General features: G+C 39.2%; 1 protein-coding gene across 1 annotated transcript in view; it reads right to left on the bottom strand.

Annotated features, from left to right (window-relative positions):
- Positions 1-24,065, bottom strand: part of Jakmip2 (janus kinase and microtubule interacting protein 2) — a 162,441-nt gene that overhangs the window by 55,414 nt on the left and 82,962 nt on the right. Inside the window, exon 2 of the mRNA XM_005381120.2 lies at positions 4,198-4,470. Coding sequence (XP_005381177.1) covers positions 4,198-4,326 — 129 coding nt within the window. The 5' untranslated portion in view covers positions 4,327-4,470. The remainder of the gene's footprint in view (positions 1-4,197; positions 4,471-24,065) is intronic.

The following is a 24,065-nucleotide window of genomic DNA, read 5'->3' as shown; positions in this document are numbered from 1 at the left end:
AGTCAAAAGTAAGGAAAGGGCTGAGAGGTTATCAGGGTGCGCAAGCGGCAGGAGCTTTGGCTTGGGTTATCAGCACTGGATGTTCCTAGAGGGCTAAGCTCACAGCAACCTGGAGGGGACTTTCCTCAGTGCCAAGTGACTTCAACAGCGGATGTGGAGGAGGAAAGAGCTGCTGCCCAGGAAGGGCTGCTTATGAGGGAAGACTGACCCAACCTGGGGGAGTACAAAGAATTCTCTCTTTACATTTCTTGCTTTCAACTGCTATGCTTCCTGAAAACAGAAGTAGAGATGCAGACAGCACAAAATAATCCCACCCTACATCTGGGCCTTGAACCTGGAAACTAGAACTCCAGGATGGAAAACACTGGCTGATTTTCTGAGTGCCACGGGGATAACAGAGTGCGCTGGAGTCAGAGGTTCGGGATTAACTTGATCTCCGTTCTCATACAGAAGGCTGCAGTTCCCGTTTTGGCTCCTCGCATTCTGCGTCACTGAGAGCAACTGAATTAAACAATTTGAATCTTCTTTGCTTCCCTAGTGAATCAGAACAGTAATTGCGCACTGCCTTTGTCCCAGACTTACTGCGATGAGTTAGGGGGCTAGGTGTGAAAGTGCTTTGTAGTCAGGGCGGTTCCATTGTTGGCTGCTTTTGTCTGGAGCTGATTCTTCCCAGGCCCTGCAACCCAGGGATGCTGTCCTGCCCTGTTCTCTGCTCCTGTCCCTCATCCCCTCTGTCAGTTTTCCCGCTCTGCTCATTGCAGCAGTAGCCCAACTCTGAGGCAGAGAACAAAGCCACAGGGAAATCCTTGGATGGATTTCTCATTTCACAGCACTCCTCAGTGTATGCATACACACTGAGCATTGAATCACGGCCTCACAGTGTCCATGGAAAGGACAAACGGGGGCCAGTACTATAGTTGAAGGGCTTAAGTGCTAGTTCAAGGAAAAGGCAGATCTGGGTAGAAATTCTTTCTCCACCTGAGCCTGAGGTTTCCAGCCACAGTAAATACTATAACTATACTTATGCCACAGGGTTGTTAGGAAAGCTTTAAAAAAGAACCATGTAACATCATTCAGCAAGCAGTCTTGAGCACCTCCTACATGTCAGGCAGTTTCCTCATCTGTAAAATGGGGAGAGCAGCAATGCTTGAATGTGAGAAGGAGGATCAAGGAGGTAACTGCACTGAAACACTTAACATCCTGGACATAAACAAATTGTTCAAAAATTAGCACACAGACACCCACACGTTCTCATGCAGTAGATGCCATTAATGCCTTGTTTAATAGGCGGTGAAAGGAAAACACACAAGGGCTGCCAGACCAGCTCAGAGTCACTTGGGTGCTAAGAGTAAAAGCAGGATTATGACAGGGTGAAGTGTGCCTGTTAGAGTGTGTGACAAACAGTAAACATTCAATAAGGTGTAGCTATTTATATTATCAGCCAAAGCACTTAAGACGCTGGTGTCTGCACAGTGGTCATTCTGTAAATGTCAGTGGGATTATTTGTCTTGCTGGAAAGATGAGTAATGGCTCACTGCCCCAAAGATTTCCACTCCTTAGTCTATTGCCGGCAGCTGAATTGTCATTTTATCAGAGCTTGGGAACCAAGCTGCGAGTATAAATTCATGTCTTACCATTGTTCTCATTCTTTCTCTTAAAGCCTGAGTCTTTGAAAACACAACCACATTTGTGTGTAATAAAACTGCTGTATGATTTGCTTGCCTCCTAGATGTTCTTTGCTCTTTGGGGACAGCTGCTGACAAGCAGTGAGAGTTTGCTTTTGCTTCTGTGCTGGGACTGTAATTAACTGCTATGGAAAGGAAGAGGGGGAAGGATAAAGGCAGGAGCAGGAAGGATAAGGCTGTGTGTTTATTCAAGAGGCCAGTGCCAGGGTCTTGTCAGAGGAGGGGAAGATAACACTCGCCTGCTGGTTTACACACCAGTGCCAAGCCCCTAGACAGGCAACCTCTTTCTAACTTGAGAGTTACCCATTCTAAAGGGCTTGAATGTGCTGAAAACTGGCAACGACGGTACACTTGGTGCTTCTCCTTTGGGGTGTTGTGAATTTATTTTCTGTCACGCAGCAATCCTTTATGGCCAGCAGTTTCTAAACCAACAAGCTTCTTCCTATGAATGTAATTTATCATCCTGTTGTCATGAAAATTAAAGGAGACCGCCTCCCTTCAAATGTTATGTTTCCCACCAGAAAAGCACCCCTCCAGCTGAATTTGCTGGACTGCTTTACAGAATTACAAGTTCCTATCCTCACCCACCTATTGTCAGAATCCTTGGTTTGTGGGTCCAGGTATCACAATTTTTCGTAAGCTCCCCAGGTTATTCTATGACACAGTTATGAAGAAAACAAATTCAGACAAATAAGTTGTAGACAGAGATGTTGAGATACTTAAATTTATCTTCAAGAACAAAGACATAATTCTTAGGACTTCTGACTCTGAAATGAATGCTTTTTTTAAAAAATGAAATCTTGGGTTTTTTTGCTTCATGAAAGCTAGGAAAGTTCCTTCATAAACTTCACACCCAGGTTTATTTACCCAAGGTCAAAGCTCAGAGGAAACAGGAAGACATAGGCTTTGACTATCCGATGTTCATTTATGATTATTATTGAAATAAGGAGAAATACATCTTGGAGAAATCAAAAATTAAAATTTAATAGTAATATCAAAGAAGAAGGAGCAGAGAGGCTGGAGATTTAGCTCAATGGCACAGTGCCTGCCTGGCAAGCGTGAGGTCGTGAGTTCGATTCCCAATACTGGGGAAAAAAAAGCAAAAAAACTACAAACAAAAAAAAAAAAAAAAAAGAAGAAGGAGCAGAAAAACTTTGGAATCAGTGTATTTGTGGGTTGGTGACCTACTACCTGCCGGTCAAGAATGTTGCTTTCCAGAGTTATGTAAACGAAGTGAGTTTATGCTGACATAGTTGTCCTTGGTTTGCTGGAAGCAAAAGCGTCTTATGCACATTGAATATTTAAAAAACCTTCCTAGTCACGACTATACTGGTTGCTCATATTGTCTTGATAAGACATGTTATCAAATCCATTTAAATGATGAGATTCAGAGAAGAAAAGGATTTTTATTAGCAATTAACTCAAGTCCAGAGACTATTAGAAAGGAACACTATTATTAAAATTTTTTGAGTTTGACTATGTGTCAGGCAACTCTTTAGTCCCTGCTAATAACTTTGCCATTTAATCCTCATAAGTACAGTACCTTATGTACATGTCAAATTTACAACTTACTATGGGATGGTGATTACTTTTACTGATGAAGGTACTTTGGTATAGGGAATAAAACACTTTTAATTTATTTCTCTATTTATTCAACAAGTAAATTCTGAGATTTTAAATTCTACAGACATTTAGGCTCTAAGGGATAACAAATAAGCTAGGTTCTGCTGTCAGAGAAATTATACTTGACTTGAGAAAAATGAGTACTAACCAAATATACTCTCTCTCTCTCTCTCTCTCTCTCTCTCTCTCTCTCTCTATCTATCTATATATATATATATATATGAGACAAGCTACAGGAAAGCAAATTGCATTGGGAGAAGTGGTCTGTTTTAGAAACTGTGGTCAGATCAGTGATGCTTTTGCAGCCACCTGAAGGAGGTGAGGGAAGGAACAAGCGCAAAGGCCTGCACAACCCTGGGCATATCTCTACTGATGTAGCAAATGCCTGTAGCAGCATGATCAAGAGACAGTATAGGAAATGAGGCAAAGGGTACATTCTATCATGGTAGGGAAAATCCTTTAACTAAGAGGAGGATGGGAACCTCCTGGAAGGCATTCAATAGTACAGTGACATGATGCAATATATTGGGATATATCCTTAGAGGACTGCTGTGAATGCCGTAGGAGGGATAGTCTACAAAGAGGAAGAGTAGAACTTGTCCCAGGTGATACATCTATGAAGTGTTAGGAGATAATGATGATCACAGTCATTGTCTCTATTTTTATATATAATTTCCTAGACCAGACTTCCTAAAGACACAGGGATCTGTGTACTGAGCACACTTATCTTACTTTCTGGATATGCTGTGCTCAAGTCAAGTACAAGAGAATATCTGTGTGTGCAGAGGTCGCTGCCCTCTGGCCCACCGGGTGGACCAGCAGGCACGGCTGGGCGTGGACACAGTCAGGGCTGCTCTCAAGGGCATGGCCGCGGGGAGCCCTCACTCACCTTGGACTTCTCTTGGTGAAGCTCTATCTGAATGTCTGTGAGCTTGGTCCTGAGGTCTTCATTGGCAGCTTGAAGGGCGACAATGAGTGCCTCGGGCTTCTCGCCCTTATTTCGCCCTTTCTTGGACATTGTTTCTTTCTAAATGGAGTCTGTTGGTTTTTAATCTTTTCCAATGGGTGCTGCCATGTTACTGGTTCTCATCCTGGAGTGAGATGTTCCAGCATCTACTGCGTGGTGCTCCTTGGTAAGGTCTCCTCAGCTGCCCTGGAAGCCCTGAGGAGAGGCAGAGACAGCAGTGACTATCGGGCAAAGAGAGCAACCAGTCCTCGCTCAGCATGTGTGGCCTGCATGTGGCTCCTCTGAGGCTCTCCTGTCTCCAGCATCTCCTCTGCACTTGACACCAAATGTACAATGATTTCTGTTTTTTTGAAAAGCTTAGCTTGATCGTGTCAACACCCTGCTTGAAATTTAAGCTCCTTCACCTGAGCACCTGCATCTTGCATCGTGGAGTGCTTTTCTTGCCTGAACCTGCCTGCTGTTCTTTCCTTATCTCCTGCACATCACCCACTGGTACTCTGATCCTAAACACACAGCTGATGAAACTCTCCCTCATGCACTACCTCCTACTGCTCAGAGCTCCAACTTTAAGAAAACCCAATATATGTAGACAAGGTTATGCAATGGCTAAGCTGTGGGAAGTGGAGATTAAATGAATTCCTGGGCTAACTAAGTTACTTATACAGCCCTTCAGTTACAATTATTAGAGGTCTTTCCATATGCTTTGCTAGAACAATGTGTTTAAAGTTTTATAATTCAGAATTCCAAGGCAGAAAAAAGAAATCCCCACTCTCTTTCCTTCTCAATTGCTCTATCACCCTCCTTACCATCATATTTCAGATGTTTTTCCTTTTAAATAAACACTAATTGCCCTAGATGTGCAGGGAAGGATCTTTGTTTCTGCTTGTGGTGAATAAGGAAGCTCCTTCCCCATCAAGAAAGCGGGCATCGGCCTGGTGCTGGAGGAGTGGGCAGGATGTTAACAGATGGAGAAACAGGTAATGCAGCTTGGGCAAACAAAATGTCAGACACAACAGGGAGAAGCCACAGTGACTGTTCTGTGGGGGTAAAATGAGACTTATTCATCACCACCTCCAGAGAAGGCTGGTGGGCGCTCACGTTGGAAAGATTTCCTGGAAATGATAGTTGAGGGCAGACCTGGAATTTCATGCTTAGAATTTTGTAGTGAGGACTATGTTGAAGTTCCTGAGGGGAGCAACAGAACAGCAATTTAGGTGACTATTTTGGTGGCAGAATCGGGGAGAGGATGGAAACTGGGAGGATAGAGAGGAGGCTGCCTAATTTGTCCAAATGAAGAATGATGGAATAGAAGGAGGAGGTCAGAAAACAGTAGATACTAAACCATTAACCTCAATGGGAAAAGCATCACAAGGCACTAGAGAAACTTTCCCATGTGGCGTTGCAGAAAATCGGGGACTGTGTGCATTGAGGGGCTTCAGTACAGAACTGACGTGAGCTCCCACCAGTTGCCTATGCCTTTCAACTGCTGCTGCTTCATTTTCCTTAACTCTGAGCACTGCTGGGATACGGGGCAGTGTGCACCCCTCACAGGCACTGCAGGAGTGACCTTTGGAGTGTGGCCCTGGGAGCAGGAGGGTAGACAAAGCAAAGGAAAGAGGGAGGGTGAACCTGTCCAGAGCAATCATGGACTTGTCTACTGTATCCCATCTTCTACTAGATGGTGGAGTAGTGGAGTTGACTTGTAAGCTTCCTTTGCATATCTTGCCTAGTCCCTAAAGTGCAGGTCAGGGAGACCTTGAAGAAGCCATTCAGTGTGAATATTTAAATGAATTCAGCAAGCATTTATCAAACATTTGTCTGACAAGCAGCAACGGGCATAAAGATAAATAAGATGGTATTTAATCTCAAGCAGTACTGGGTCAGTAAATTCACATACATGTCTAACAAATTCTTTTTCCTTTGGTTATCTGTAAATGTCATTGTTTCCCTGGGCTTCTCCAGCTGTTATCCCATGACATCATCTATGACCCCCCCAGTTTTATATCCATAGCCTTAAATATACTCCAAACCCCAGACTCATAATGTAAATTCCACAGCTTATTTATTAAACCAGCTTGAATATCTAATTAGCACCTCACACCTGATACAACTGATGCAAATGTCAAGTTCTCCAAAACCTTACTTTCCTCAGGTTTTCCCACATCATTAAATGATACTACCAACAAGCACAGTTCTGGATTCCATCTTAGAAGCTGTCATTTCTTCTACTTTATTACTGTCATCTTCTATTCAATTTACTATAAATCCTGTTTTACTTATAAAATAAAGCTTTTGTTTTAGCTAATTTCTTTCCAGCCCCTAACATGCTGTTGGAACACAGAGGAAAGAAGAGCTTAGGAAAGAGGAGCTTAGGGAAAGTTTCATAGATGCTTCATAGTCCCTTCCTAGTTATGTATCTTCTTGAATAAAGAATAGGCTTTTCTCCATGGACATGTGGAGCACATGGGAAAGAGTTTGAGCAAAAAACGGCTGCCACAGATTTGCCTGGTATATTTAGAAAAGGCTGCAAACAGAGAGAAGACAGATTAGCGTCAGATTTCAAAGGTTCGTACATGATAGGCTGGGGAATTTGCACTTGGCTGTAAAGAAATGAGGAAACCTGGAAGCATTCCAACGTAAGTGTAATAATAATAATTATAATCATAGAATGAACTGGGACAGACTGATTACCATGCATCTATCATTAGACTAAGTGGTAATTTTTTTCACAAAAATTCAGGAAAAAAAATCATTCAGACAAACTAAAGTAACTTGCCCAAGCTAGACAAGTTGGTAGGCAACAAGGCTCAGACTCAAATCCAGGCAGTTTGGGACCCAAGCTCTTATGCTCTGGAACGCACCAAGTCAGACTGCCGTTTAGAAAGGTACCTTTGTCTGCGTCATTAAAGACGAGTTAGTAAGGAGGGAGGAACTGTTGGAAGAAATCAGCTAGACTTTCCCAGTGGTCCATGTGAGAGATAATGCAGCTCTAGAGATGAGACAGGAGGAAGCAGCTTTGACAGGTGGAGAAATGATGGAATCATATCTTATTTTTACTGATTTGAATATTCTTCTGTCCCATTAGAGATAATGAGTAAGTGGGTGCCAACTCACTGGAGTTGCTTGCAGCCAAAATGTGCAAAGCAATAATACAACAGATGCAGTCTGCATTTTAATTTGTAACATTTTTTGAAGAATGTAGTATTATATGACTGATTTCATGTAGTTTTTGGTTTGGGAAGTATCATAAAATCAATGCCATGAAGGTTAAGGAAAGGAAAGGGTGAAAAAATTAGATACATCTTTAGGAGAGAAATAGCACGATAAGAATTAGCTTATGGATGCTTCAAGGCAGAGAACTCCATAACAAAGGTCCTAGGCACCCTTTGATTGTGGAGGACTTTCCACAACCTTCTGCAGTTGTGGTGGGTGCCTAGCTAGCTCACGATTCTCACTCTCCAGTTTTACTATAACTTCTTTTTCTTAATGTGTGGCCTTTCTTTCCTTTATATTGGACAGCTTTTTAAAGATAAAATTCATATACAATGAAATTCATACTCTTCAAAGTATACAGGCCAGTGATTTTCATACATTTACAAGGTCATATAACCATCACAGTTAATTTTAGAAAATTTCCAATACCTCAGAAGGCAAGCCTTTATCTCTTAGGGGTTATTTCCTAGTCCTCACCAAACTCTCCCAGCCCTAGGCTAATGTTAATCTACGTTTCATTACGATGGGCTAATGTTAATCTACGTTTCATTACTATGGGCTAATGTTAATCTACGGTTCATTACTATGCATTGCCTGCTCTGGACATTTTATACAGTCATACAATACTTTTTGGTGACAAATGTCTTCTATATGAGCATAATGTTTTCAAGATTCATTCACATTGTTGCATGTGTTACACGGCATGAATAAACTGCATTTTGCTTCTGTACTCATCAGCGGCTGAGCACTTTGCTGCCTTTCATAAGTGGCTTAAGGTCAGGCTGTTTTAGAAGCCGCCTATGTGAAGAGGGACATCAATCCCCTAGGGACTGTGTGCAAGAGCACAAAGGAGAGTCTGTGAAGGGGTCACTGCATACACGAGCTGTGTTTCCAGATAGTCCTTGTCATTGATGATGCCCAATGCAGCGTATTAGCTGGAGGAGGGATAGAAGCCTTGCTCATCTAAGGACCGACCCCTGTGGGAGTTTTATAACATAAAATCACTTGAAAGGATTTTAGATGAGCTCTCAATGTCCTTCTCACAGCTCCATGGTCAGGCAGTGGGAAACCCTGGCCACACAGTGAGGTATCAAACGTGTGAATTTCACCCTACCCTTCTGGTCCCATCCTAGTCTTCATCAGGCACCTTGTATAGACACAGACACAAAGTTTCTCTGTTAATACATCTCTTATAAACATATCTGAGAATTTAGAGAAAGCCTTTTGACATCTTTGCATTTAAAAATGAGTTTTTGTTTCAGAGAAAATATTATTGCAAAAATAGATTATTAGTGGAAGAACTGTAGATATTTGTGGAGGAGGAAATACAGTGTAGTTCTTTAGGGCAGAGCTCCACCAATGTTTTCTACCACAATCCACTGGAGCGCTTTAGCAACCTGGAGCTCTACCTCTGGAAACTGCCAGCTGATTATGATTCATAGCTGTCTTTAAGGATTTCTGGTTAACCGTATGAGCTGTGGAGTCAGACAGACCTGAATTTAAATCTTACCTCTGCATTTAATAGTCACTCAATCTGGAAGAGGCCATTTAATTTTCTAGGTCTCAATTTTACCATCAAAATGGGGTGAGAGGGACAGAGCTGTATGGCATTGGACTGCCATTAGCCAAGGTGGAGGAAGTGAACTAACCTATGAGCACAGTCCTCAAGATGCTTAAATTGGGTGTGCAAAGTTTTAGGGGGTGTGCAAAAAGGTATCCATTCGAGATTCTTAGTTGTTTTCAAGTTGACAAAATTGTATGTATTTATGCTGTACAACATCTTGTGTCAGAATGTATATTCACCATGGAATGGGCAAATGAAGCTGACTCCCAAGCACATTTTACCTTGCAGATTCACTTTATTGGGTTAAAAACACTTAAAATCTACTCTCTCCACAATTTTCAAGTTTATAATACATTGTTATGAACTGTGTTCACCAGGTTATGTAACAGATCTCCAGAATTTATTCTTCATCTCTCTGAAATATTTTACTTTTTGACCAATATATTCCACCCCCATCCCCACCTCCATCCCAGCCTATGGTAATCCCACTCTCCTCCCTGCTTCTATGACTTTAACATCTTAGATTTCTCATGTAAGTGACACTGTGTAGTAGTTGGCTTTCCATGCCTAACCTATTTAATTTAAAATAATATCCTGCTCATCTATATTATTGGAAATGACAAGATATCATTACTTTTAAGGGCCAAATAATTCACTTTGTATATGTACTACATTTTTCCTCCACCCCTTGCCCTCCTTCTTTCTCTCTGTCTGTCTCCTGGAAAGTATTACCTTTACAAAGCCTTTGGAAGAGCAATAAAGTACTCTGTAATACAATACATTAATATTTCTGTTAGAGTCCTATATTACATTAATGATAGTTTTCACCCCATAAATCATTTAAGTGCCAAGTCAAAACATTGCAGTTTTTAGCTGAACAAATTATTTTATACAAATTAGTGTCTTTAAAACTATACAAGTTTTCTTGTCCAGTGAGCTCCCTCTTGCACACCATTTATAGCAGAGAAGCAACTATTCCTTCTGTCACATTTTATTCACTGACCTGAAAATGGACACTTACATTGTTTCCATATCTCGGCTACTGTGAATAATAGTATTATTCCTTTTTAGTGACACACATTTCAGGAACAAATAAAGAAATTAGAAAAACACAGTGAATCATTTATAGATATTTCAATATGATGAATCTGTGCCATTGATCTTAGGTAATAAATTTAGCTGCACAGTCTGTTAGGAAAGTAAAAATATCCCAGAATCCCTAATATTTCAATGTTCAACTGAATTTGTTAAAAATACAGAATGATTCCTGAATTTGTAAGTGATCCTTGCCTAGGGGCCATGAATATCTTCGCTGTATTGTTCCAGTTTTAGCACATTGCTGCCGAAATGAGTACTACATTTTACCCCACAATTATTTTGTCAGAAATGGGGCCACATATTTGGTCAAGAAATTGTGCCACTATTTGCTGAAGTTGGCTTTTTTTGTAGATGGCAAAAATTTCATTCCTACCCTTTAGTGGCTTCCAGCCTGTTAGAGGAGACAAGTGTCTGCAAAGAGAAAACAAATTCTAGGAAGCAATGAACAATAACCAGCGAGGGAGCATCCTGTAGTGAAAAACCTGGCATGTGAGCTGACCCTGAAAGACACTACCTCCTTTTCTGGGCCGCATATGAGCATCAGCTCTTTGAGCTTTTCCAACTCAGCCCTTCTGATGTGCATTTTTACTATTCTTTAGATGAGGAAATTGGGTATCAGAGAAGTTAAATAACTTGGAAAGTATTACAGCTATAAAATGGCAGAGCTACAACTCAAATGCACATCTATCAGGTTTTGAAGCTTCTTCACTACAATAACACTTTCCTAAAGAGACAGCAGGATTCATATCTGGTTGCCAGTAACCTCTAGATATGGCACAGGATGGAAGCATCAGCTGGGGCTTTGAGAAATAAAATAAGAGAAAGTGGGGGTCAAGAGCCTGGGATTTGAAATCAGGCTGACTTTGAATTAAATTTCCCAGCTGTACTTGAGAAGTTACTAAAACTCTGTAAACGTCTGTCCCCTCCCTTTAAAAGGGAGAGATGGATGTATTTCCATTACTGAGCTCTTTTAAGGATAAATGAGTTAGTGCGTGAAATGAGTAGCAAATTATTATTAATTATTATTATTGTTATTGTTATTGTCATAGATTTTCAAGGATATAACCATCCATTACATACCAGTGAAACAGAGAGGATGGAAAAGCACATTTATTTTTGTGTTAAAAAGACAGGGCAGAGACAGCACAGAGACCCTTGAAAAGGCAAAAGAAATTTCTGCTTCTGCTTCTGGGGAGATGAGAGCTGCACTGACAGGATTGGTATTCCCAGGGGTCATGGCTTTGTAGCTGGCTCTGACCCGAGCTGTATGCTGAGTAAAATCTTATTAATCTCAGGGTTTCCAATAAGACCTTTGTCACTGAGTTATGACTTAAAAAGCAACTGTTGTATACAATAGCTGGAATTCACATTCAGAAAGCTAAATGTTTCAGCAGTTTCCCATAATTAATATTTGGAAAGTTTGACTAAGCCTTCCTCTTTTTCCAAAGAGGATGCTCTTGAGTGTGATGCTGTTGGTGTTGGAAATGTGTGAATTACACTTGCATACTTTATGCTTGGTAGTTTGCAGGGACATGCTATCCCCTTTTAAGCAAAGAAAAATGTCTCACTCACTGTACATTCATTAATTTTATATGAATGTACTCTGGATTTACATTTGTACCCTGAATTTCTAGTTTCTCTTTCTATAGGGGATGTGGTGGTGAGGGTATTGGGCCAAAAGACTTTCAATCATTACAGCTCTGCCAGCTGAAAATAATCTGAAATATTGACCTTCATCAACAGGGAGTGACTGTGCAGCTTCAGGATTGTAAGATGCAAGCTCCCATGTCTCCTTTATGTTTATCTTTCTCCTATTCTTCTACCAAATCACCCTCTTTTTACATCATCGTTATTAGTGCAAAATTTTTAATGTTAACATATTAAGTTTTTTACCTGAAAAGAGTGGTATGTAAATACAACCCAAACTAGAAAGTTATTATTCCTGATGGATTATTTTTTAGATATCAGGTTTAAAATTTCATATGCTTCACAGTATAGAGTTGGAAAGAGCTCTCAACACACATGCAAGAGATATGTAGCCTCTTTATAGGAATATCAGGTAGGTTTTGTGGAAATGATATTTAGCTGAGATCTAAAGCAAGTGTCACTTGGCCAGAAATGATCTACTATGCAAACCACTGACTTTGCTCATGTGAATCTTTGATTACCCTCTTTCTTCTTCAATTCCCTGTACAAATCCTTTCTATCCCTCATTTAAATCCAGATTAAGAGTTATTTCATATCGTTTTCCTTCATACATTTCTACCATACCTTGTGTAGAACAAATTGTTTCCTGACCCGGATTTCAATTTTGAGTTTGAATAATCTTTACAGCACACACCACTCATTTGTTAATCTCTTCACTAATTAATTTGTAAATCATTATGAAGCACTGATGGAGGATATGTCTGTGATAAGCAAGAGAGCATCCCTGCCCTTCCCAAAGGAAGAATCAGCAATTTAATACATTACGTTCTCTGCACAGAGGAGAGGAGTTGGTAATCACAAGAATCTTGATGGGTCAGAAAAATGCCCTTGGAAAAGTGATATATAACAAAGACCTGTAAGATAAGAAGGAATCAGCCAGCAATTGATGCAGGTGGTAAAGAATATTCCAGGTCAAAGAAATGCTGACTATGAAGGTTTACAGGAAAAAAATACAGAATATGATCTGGAGAAAAATACTGCCAAGTTTCATGAGTGAATGGAAAAACAGCAAGAGATGAGCTTAGAGAAGTAAGTAGTGGCCAGATGGTAGGGGACAAGCTAAACTATGTTACATATATGAATCTCATCCACATGGTGATGTATAATCACTAGACAGTTTTATATAGAAAAGTGATTGGATGAAATTTTGATTAGTAATGATTTTCTGGCAATAAACGATAGAGTAGACTAAAGGAGTAAACCAAGACATAGAAAGAACAGTGGAGAGAGTGGGGCTACAAGCTGCGCATGTCATAATTACTCTTTAGGTGACTGAGCCCCATTTAAGAGTAAAACTATCTGTTACAGTGGAGGTGTTAAATTCCAACACTATATAACTGTGTTGATGTTTATCTGATCTTTTATGTCCAGTTTATGTTTGTTTGATGAAGATGGAAGTGCTGATGTTCAGGGCATACATGCTTGTAATTGTATCTCCTATTGAATTGTTAACTTAGCCAATATCTAGTGATTTTTTTTTGCCTCTTATGATCAGTTTTCGGTTAAAGCCCACTTTATTTGAAAATAGTATAGCTCGGGGCTGGGGATTTAGCTCAGCGGCAAAAGCGCCTGCCTGGCAAGTGCAAGGTCGTGAGTTCGGTTCCCGGTACCGGAGGGGGGGGAAAAAAAAAAAAGAAAATAGTATAGCTCTTCCTGCTTGTGCTGGGGTTCCTGTTGCATGGAGTATTACTTCCCATTTTTTGATTTTTAGTCTATGGGTGAATTTCATTTGATCTAGTTATTCCTCTTCTACATACCTTCCCAAAAGTGTTAAATCATATTACAAAAATACATGCATACTCTTGTTTATAGCAGCACATTCATAATAGCTTAATCTTGGAAGTGGTCTTATGTCCATCAATAGATGAATGGATAAAGAAAATGTGATATTTATACACAGCGGAGCACTATTCCACCAGAAAGAAGGATAAACTTGAGTCATCTGTAGGAAAATGCATGCATCTTGGGATTATAATATTAAGTGAAATAAATCAGACACTCAAGCTTAAATATCACGTGGTTCTTTTATAGGAGAAATTCAAAACATAAATAAAGAGCAAAATGAAAGTTAGACTAATAGGAAAAAGGGAGACAGGGTTTATTTGATATATTTTTTTTTTTTTGCAAAAGGGAAAAGGACCATAGATAGAGCAAGGAGGAAGGGAGGAGAGGGGAAGAGGATAAAAACAAGAATCCAGATGTGCAAGTACCAACTTCTCATGAGGAATGCATTCATTACATACTGTGAACATATAGTAATAAAAACTGAAAACGACCTAAGATTTTCTCTGGGAAAAAAGAGTAAAACGTTTCTTATTCACCTTTGTTAGTACTTACAGTACCTGTCAGCAATGAGTATCAAGCAATTCTACTTAATTAACGCTGATCCCAATCCAAGGATAATTCTGCAACTGAGAACATATTTCACAATTTCTTCAAATATTATTATAATAGGGTTTATTGTTAGAAGTTTTTGTTGGAGTCCTTAAATACCTGTTTTGATTTTAGGTGAAAGTTAAATCAGGATGCAAGAGTTAATTAAATATGAGGCCCAGAGTTTGATTCTGGGTGCAAAATTAATGTTAAAGAAGAGTTAATTAAGAAATAAAATTAAGTGAACTTGTAAAGTCATATCCCATGGCCCTTTAGTTCTTTCTGCTAGCCATCACAGTCCAGAGTTTAATTTCACTCTGTGGCACTAAGTCAGGTTGTACTGCTGTCCTTTTTCTGGATTTAGGAGGCTTTCACCAGGGTGAATGTACCACAGCTAAATCCGTTTGTGGCATATATTTTTACTGCATTGATTTTCCTCTTTGGATTCATAGTAACTCACAGTTGTTGCAGAATGACGAAAATCAGCTTCATTGGATGTGAGGGAGAAATCTTAAGCAAAACAAAAAGCACGTATGTGTTCAAGGACAGCTAGAGCCAGGGACAGGCATCAGAGTACCCGCCTAAACAGGAGTTTTCTGCATAAAAAGATTGGTATTTAAAGTCAAAGAACACCTACAGTTTTGCAAGGAGAGAGTTCAAAGAACTATATTTATAACTGATGGCACACTTTTCTATTTTCAGTCTAAGTGAAATGGACATAACCTATTCTGTTGTTTCCTAGGTAACTATTATAAAAGCAGTTGCTTTAAAAATTATCATAAAGGCACTTTTGCAAAGTGTTGAATGTGAGATGAAATTTCTATATATAGGAGGTGATAATATAAGTCTGCTATTTTTAAAAAGTCAGGATAATATAAATCTAAAGGTATACATTGATTAATATTACTGAGATAAACACACATAAAGTTTAGATAAAACAGCTTTTGGATACACTACATAATTTTATTTTAAAAATTACATTTAGTTGTTTTTACTTAATGTAAGAGTAACTGATTATTGAGTGTTCTTCATGATCTTATGGAATTATATACTAATAAATTACAGAGCAATAGAGACGATTTTAAATAAAAAAATACTTGGGATTCTGTATTGAATTTTATCTCAAAGTTCAATGTTTAACTCCATTTTTTTGTCCAATTGATGAAATTTACCTCATTGCCCCTTACTTCATTGGAAAACCATTTCAACAATTGGATCAACAACTATCTCTTAAACTATAGTTAGGTAGAAGGCCTTATGCTATCTTTGAAGGTAATACTATGTGTGTGTATCACATGGACCTGTGTATGTAAATACCAAAGGAGTGGGCACACATGTTAACACTCCAGAGAGAGAAAGAGACAGAGAGAGACAGAGAGATAGAGAAAATGAGTCACAAGGCCAAGACTATGTCCCTTTGTCTCTTGTTTCCTTATTGAATACCAGTACTTAGTACAGTGCTGAGCACAATATATTCTGACTATGACTTCTATATTCTGTATAGAAATAAACTTCAGCATAATATGAATAAATGGGTGTCTTAACAAAAATCAAAGGCCTATGGCTAAGGTTGGGACATGAGGATAAACAGAAGTGATTAACCACAGGCAGGAAGTTAGGATAAGCAGAAGACTGTGTGAGAAATAAATTACAGTTCATTATATTTGATATGAAAGGTTCATTTTAGGGCATCAACAGATGTGCAATTAGCAAAATACGTGAGGCTAAATGATGCATGTCTCGACTGCCGAGATACTGAATTTGCATTTTGTTTAATAGTAACTAGGAATCTGATAAGGCTTTTAAGGAGGCAAATTTCAGTTTGCTTTTCAGAAAAATTATTCTTGAAGTTATGTATAGGGCAGAATGGAATAGAAAGAAACTAGACTAGATAAGCATCTGTTGCCAATGTTCAAATATAAAACATGCAATTTGGACTAGGATGGAAGGGGCAGACATGCTTGTGTCTTCCCTAAGCTGAAAGAACTCTGATCCGTCCTCACCATCATCATGTTCTTCATATGAGCCAACATTTTTAAGAAGCACTTGCTACATGCCGAGCATCAGACAATCAGTAATTTATGAGCACCCTTTCATTTTGGATTTTAAAAAAGACTGTGTAGTTTACATATATGCAGTTATTGCTCTCCATTTATAGTTGAAAGGATCAAGTTGACAGGCGGTGATTCCCTTACTGGAAGCCACACAACTAGATTGGTGGTGTAGTCAAGATGTGTCTGAGCTCCAAGTTGCTTTATGTTTTTCTCTGGCTGGTCTGCAACGAAGGAAAAGACTTTAGAATGTGCGGACTGTTGGGAAGTAGTGAGGTAGTGAAGGAAAGGTTGATGGTGATGAAGAAAAGGTTGAAGGTGACACACAACCCTTGTGGACGGGATACTGGAGGAATGAGGGTAGGGGCAATAAACTCAGTGAGATGAAAGTAGTCATCCATGTGCTTAGTGATGACATGAAGTAATATTTGCAGGGTGCTTAGCATAAACCAGATGCTACTGAAATAATGTATATTTATTTTCTCATTTAATCCCCATTATAAGTACTGTAGTCAAGGAGAAAGATCAAAGAAGAAACATGAATTGTGAAAAATCATGTAATGGTTAACAGTAAAGTCAGAATATTACATGGACAGGCTTACTCCAGAGCCTATAAATCTAACTGTACCAGAAGTGCTGTACCAGAAATATTCCCATTTTTAGAGAAATCATATTTGAGGAATAACAATACTTCCTTTTTATTATTGGTTGTCCTACCTATTTGGATTTTCTTCCACACCTTATTTGAAATCAATTTCTAAGCACTGTATAGAAATAAACTTCAACATGATATGATTTTGGGCATTTAAAGGCAAACAAAGCTGGGTGTGGTGGCACATGGATGCGGTCGTGGTGGTGCATGCCCATAATGTCAGCATTTGGGAGGCTGAGGGAGGAGGATCAAAGTGAGCTCAAGGCCAGCCTGAACTGCGTAGCAAGACCCTGTCTCAAAAGACCAAAAGAAAAAAAAAAAGCAAATGTAACATGTGCATACATATATAAAGACAGGTGCTCAAATAGCAACACTTTCTTCAAATAGCAATGAGACTTTTTCTCCCTGCTCTAAAGATTTCTAGATAATTGTTGTATTGCCTCTATAGTCTGAACAAAGTAATGTTTCTGAAAGGAAAACAAAAGACACAGGTAAATTAAAAGGAAAGTGGAGCCAAAAGAAAATAAAGGTAGGTGACTGACTACAGCCAAGAGGAAGGGTGGAGCACAACAGCTTTGACCTCACTTGAGGAATCTGAATTAGCTCAAGCACAGAGACCTTGCTCCTAAATCTTTCTACTGAAGAGAAGACTAGTTATTAGCAACAGCAAGTCACAGAACAATGATCCCTCTGCAAACCCGACTTAATTGGAATCGGTTGGGCCAGCACAAACCTCAGCGTGTATGCAAGCCCCTTCTAACAAACAACAGAGTCATGAAGTCAACTAGGTTGGAGCATGAATTTTTGGAAAGCACCGGAGGCACTATTTTCTGTCCAACCTTCCTTCTTAGGAAAGCACCCCAGCTTGCCAGCCTCCTTCCACACATAACTCAGGAGCTCAAAGGTACAGATCGCTCGGGGAAATCAGCGGCATTTCCTATGATACTGTCTTTCCCTCTTCAGTATCTCTGTTTTATCTGGTTCTAGAGAGGCGCAGGTTTTCCAGGGCCTGTTCTCCACTGTGTACCCAGCAGTACTCGACTGCCTCACAGTCAGTGCTCAAATATGAAATGTTTGCAGAAGAAAAATACGTGAACGCAGCCAAAAATGAAATTTTCACTGGTAAAAATAATGAATTTCTTAAGTCCACTAAAATCTTAATGTTGCTTCCACAAAATACGGACTATAGCAGGAAGGGGTGTGATTCACCACTTTGTTAATGTGGTGTTATTTTACCCGCCATTAAACTTTGCAGAACACTAATAGTATTTGAGTACTTAGAAAATTAAGCAATACATTTGCAAATGTTAGCAATTTCTACCTGAGAAACATATTTCTTCTCAGTGTTTTCTTTAATTTGCTACCTGCTGTCTAAGAAATTTAAAATTACAGTCTCTCATTTCAAGCTTTTAACTATTTCTATGGACAGATTGCTTGAGAAAAACAACATCTCAGAGGCTATGAAATTTTTCTTCCCAATTTCAGAATCTCAGAAGATTCAAGATTGCACAGCAAGCAATCCTTCAGCTTCCAAAGCCCTGGGATCTTGGCCGATAACATTACAGACCATAATAGCATTTGTAAAGATAATTATTATACTTCATCTACTTAGTCACACTGTAACAGATTAATACTATTGGTTCCATTACTAATCATCACCATAATAATTACTATTGACCATTTACTACTGCTGGTCACCATGCAAAGCTATTTATATGCGTTATCTTTTTAATGCTCCAAGGTAGACGTTAAAAGTCATCTAATTCAGCCTGTGTGTATGATTTATGAATCCTCTCTACAACTCTTCCCCCTAGGGAGAGACCAACATGTAAATAATGAACTGCAGGCTGAAGATGTAGTGAGTGCTGCACCAGAAATCACACCAGACACTGCCTGCGCTCAGAGGAGGAGGTGTGGCTCCCCAGGGCAGGGCAGTGAGTACTTTCAGCAGAAAGGATGGTCAGGTTGAGTCTTGAAAGAAGAGAGAAGATCTGCCAAAGGAAAAATTGAGCAAATATTATGTGAGAAAATTTGATAAGAATTATGGGTGTATCAAGACTGTTGGCTAACTTGGACTTGGCAGGAGGAAATGGAGGAGGAAAAGAGAATTTGGAAAGGGCTCAGTTTTATGTCTGGTACTAAGCTATATTCTTACACTTCAGGAAAACATTTAATTTAGAAGAAAGGGGCTCTATTTTCTGAAATGTTGGTGGAAAAAATTAATAATGACTCCATTGAAGGGCCGGAGGTGTAGCTCAGTGGCAGAACGTTTACTTAGCATGCACAAGGCCCCGGGTTCAATTCCCAGCACCAACACATTAAATTGTCATTCTATTGAAATCTTTCTATCTGCCAAGCACAGTCAGTACTATTCTGCATATACTGTCTCACTGAAACAAATTCATGAGGTGGATATTATTTCCTTGTTATTCCAAGGATGAAATCAAAAGTTTTAAATCTTCCCAATATCATACAGCTTCTATCTCTATGAACCATTCCCCGTGTCAACCCATGTTTCTTGGGAGCTTCTGATACTCTTTCCAAGATTTAAAGTCAGGTCAGCTTGATTCAAAAGTACTTATATTTTAACCATGGCATCGTGCATTTGTCTCTCCTTAGGGCCAGATAAAGAATTCCTTCCTCTTCCACTTCCATCTCTTCCTTTCTCTCTCCCTCCTGCATCTCTCTAATATCTTGTTGCCCTTAAAACTCTCAGATGAGTTAATATAAATTCAGTGCTGTGCAAATCAAAGTATAAGCCCTTTACACGTCATTCTTGTTCAATGATTTAGCACACTGGTGTATATCGTTTGTTCCTCTGAGTACTGATTGACTCAGCTGCTTAGGGTGTTCCACATAGAAAGCTCATTTTTCAGGGCAATTATAACCTAGTAGTTAATATTGTCCCTATGTGAAATGGGATAGAGAAGGGAGAACTTTATTACTATAACATAGTATGCACAAAAGAGGTTTAATGTCTTAAATGATCACGTGAGGTAGATAATCACATAAAATGAGGTTTGATGCCTAAATCTAGGGCTGTGGTTGAAAATCTTTCTATAGCTTTGAGTTGCTTGTTCGGTACAGAGCCTGAAAAAATACAGCAAACAATAAAACATAACGATCATGACTATTTCCCCCTTATCAATTCAGATGGGTAACATAGACGAATTCAAGATAAATATGATCGAGATTCTGCCCAGAGCAGCAAAGCAAGGATTTATTCCAAAGGTTTTGCCCCCCACAACCCCATGGAGCCCATTCTGTTTTCCACTTCAGTGTCTGCCTCACAGGCTGGTGCTAAAAGTTACAAGAAACAGTGCAGGTGAAGGGTTTACCATGGTATGTGTCAAAGAAGTGTTCTGAATTAAAATCTGTTCAACACGCAGGCAGTGAATACTTCACAGCTGCCAAACACTGTTCTTGGCACATAATAAACAGCAATGAACAAGTAAGCTAAAATATACATAACTGGCTCATGAAACTAACATGTCAATTAGGAGAGAGACAAATAATACCTATGATACACATATTAGCATATATGTATATATTAGCATATTAATATACATTAGCATATTGAAATGTAATAATGAGAGATTTCTTGAAGTTCAAACCCATAATCATGCAATACCATAATAGTCAAAAATTAAACACAATGTGTATGTAAAGGAGACCAGTTTATATAGTAGGTACAGTCCACACACTACTATATGAAATTTAAAATGACATAGAAACCAGGCATGGTTTCCAGGCCACACATCTGTAACCCCAGAATTCTGGGAGGTTGTGGGAGGTAGATTGAAAGCTTGAACCCAGCCTGGGTAACTTAGCAGATTAGTCAGACCTTGCCTCAAAATTAAAAAATAAAAGGAACTGTGATAAACTCAGTGCAAAAGCCCTGGGTTCAGTTCCTAATACCACTTTAAAAAAGTGCATAAGTAGATCTATAGGAACCAATCAAGCTAAATACACTTCAAAGCACATTTTGTAGTCAGAAGAGCAAAATGATGCAGGATGAAGTATGTTATTCATTTTAAAATACTAAATAAATTACATATATCAACACACATACACACGCATATATAGATATATATGCAAAAACATTTGGAAAAATATATAGGATAAAGAGTTGAAAGGATAAAAAACTTCTTTGGTACTTCATGTCTAACCCTTACCACAGAATGAGGCTCCAACCATCCTGATCCCTCTCCACCGAGCCTGCAGCTAATCTCATGCAGTTTCCTGGTCACTGTATCATATACCTTCTATCTCGCTCTGTACCATAAGCACCACCTTGACACAACTCGGGCATATCATGTACTCAGATGTACTTCTAACGATGGTGAAAACCCCCAGGGTGTAGAGGATTGATCTTCAGTGAAAACAAGTTTGTTCCAGTTTCCCTTCTGCCTCTTAGGCCTTCTTGGGGTTAGGGGTGACTGGAACTCTACCCTGGTCCCCTTTTATCCTCTTTCTCACTTGCCATCTTCTCATCTACTTCCTTCAGTTTTCTCCAGATCAGTCAATGTGATTAACCACTCCTGACAGTGTGTCGGCAGATGCAGAGGTTTGTATTCTTAAAACTCTCTTATCACCCAGATACACAAGTTTTATTTTCAAAGAGTTTAGAAGACACAAGCACTGCCTGAAATTGTATCTGAAAAGGCACTGGCACCCCTAAACCACCACACATGTAGTCATTTGCTAAATGATTCATATTAGTTCTCCCACTTTCTCCTTTAGGCAGAGTAAATGTTACTGTTATTATTAACCTTCTCGCCTCCTCCATTGGACACAGATTGGGGAAAACTATGAATAATTCCCTTCCTCACGCAGCTTGTGCTGTCACCATGAAGGCATTGGATGAACACTATTTGGTTTAAAAAGCTAAGGAGTTTTGTTTTACTCTATTACAAGTCACCTTCTCCGTCCTCATTACACATTTATGGAGTACTGGTACAAGGAGGATACTACTCTCCTTACTTTTTAGATGACAAAAATGGGGTTCTCCATCTGGGAGTCACTTTTCCAAAATGCCATAAAGCTGAGGTTTAACCCAAGTGGTTTCCTACTGAGCTCTGCATTTGTGCACCAAAGTCTGAGCCTTGGTCCTGAAGGAGGGTTTATCTCATAGACTTTCTCCCCTAAGCCCAGCTGAGAATGGGGATGTTTTTCCCTTTCTGCTTCTGGACCCATGAGGGGTTCAGGGTGGACCACTGGATGTCAGAACTAGAGAGACTCACTGGGTTTACAATGTCCATGGCTTCTGAGAGGAGGATCTGCCTGGGGGAGACTGTGTACAGCATCTGTGGGTACATGTCCTTGACTCTCTGCTTTTTTTGTTGCGTGTGTATGTGTTTGTCTCTGTGTTCTTTAAATCATCAAGTAAGTGCCTCCTTGTGCTTTGGGGCCTTCACAGTCCGATTCTCTTGGCCAAGACCTCTTTTACTTAGATTCTCATATCTCAGCTCTAATGTACTGAAGGAAGTACATTAAGTGGGATGTGTTGTGTTCCTCCAAAAGATCTGTTCAAGTCCCAACTCTCAGCACTTACAGATCACCTTATTTGGAATTAAGGTCTTTGAATATGTAGTCAAATTAAGATTAGGTCACTTAGTCCAATGACTCTTGTCCTGTTAAGAAGAGGAAAATTCAGACACAAGACACAGACAAACACAAGGGACACATAGACACACAGAGGAGAAATCCACAAAAAGACAAAGGCAGAGACTGCAATGATATTTCTTACCAACCAAGGAACAAACTCTTCTCAGGAAGAACCAACCCTCTTGACACCTGTTTCAGACTTTTGGCTGGAAAACGCTCAGGATTATAAGAGAATACATCTGTTGTTTTAAGGTATCCCATTTGTGGTCATTTGTTATGATAGCCCTAAGAAAGTAGTAAAGAAGTCTTCCTGGGTTTTCCAGATCACTAGTTTCTTTAAAGGGATGTTTTCATAGCATCAGCTATTTATCATAGGTTGTTACTACACGTTTAGTATTTTAATTAATCTTCTCCCCCACCCACACACTAAAATAGAAGCCCTGTGAAAGAAGCCAAGGTACCGGGACAGCAATCAGCATTAAGGCAATGTAGTAGTCAATATGCACTTTTGATTTTTTATTATTAGCACATATTCGCACTACATAACGAGTACATTCATTGTGGAGAGCTGGTACTTGCGTTTTACGTGGATAGAGTGAATGCAAGAGGTGAGTGACAGAAAGAGAGTATAGTGCTTATAATCTCTCACTCGCTTTTGCTGAGTTAGTTTCAGATTGCTTAGATTCAGCTAGATTCACTTTTCTCTTTAAGAGTCCGCGGGTAATGATAGCATGTATAAAACAGTGCACAATATCAGAGAAAGCTGTCAAAAGTGACACTGACGATGGTTACTGTAAAACTGTGAAATTTGAGAACAAATCATCTCCGTAAGTTGGAGAAGTTGGATGCTCTCTAATCTTTTTATTAAATAGCACAAGAATTATTTGTGCCATCAATTTTGTATGTGATCTAAAATTAGAATTTTTAATTTGATGGAAACTGAGCAAAATGCTGTGCTTTTTTCTATCTTTAGCTACATATTCATGTATTTTAAAGTTATCCCCCTCCCAAAATGATGCTGTACTGTGAGGAAGGACAATAGTCAGAACCCCTTAAAGACTTGCTCTACTCAGTTAAGAACTGTGCTGCCTTGGACACATTTTTAAACTCCCCTCGGCTAAATTTTTGTTTTGTCTCATAGGAGAGTTCTTTGTGTCTACTAAACTAATACATACAAACACATACAGAAGTAACTGGCACCTAGTGAATATCAACACACTGTATCCATTTTTTATTACTATTACATGCCTGACACTAGAGAAATCATAGTGAACTCAGTGATATAATCTCATCTATCTATGTCATAACCACAATTTATAAATAATTTTTTTCACCTTTAAGAATTAAAACATGGTGAAGAAATTAGACAGATGAGTGACATGTTGGTAAGGAACTGGATTTTGAAAACACATTTCTTTGTAATAGTGAAAGCTTAATTAATCTTTTTTGCTTTGGCAACAGAGTAAAAGGTATGAAATAAAATGTCAATTTTAAAAAGCCCTCTAGAATGAAAGTCTTTTACTTT

The sequence above is a fragment of the Chinchilla lanigera genome, unplaced genomic scaffold, assembly GCF_000276665.1.
Source record: "Chinchilla lanigera isolate Chin_1 unplaced genomic scaffold, ChiLan1.0 scaffold00014, whole genome shotgun sequence".
NCBI lineage: Eukaryota > Metazoa > Chordata > Mammalia > Rodentia > Chinchillidae > Chinchilla > Chinchilla lanigera.
This window is presented reverse-complemented; position numbering and strand designations above follow the sequence as displayed.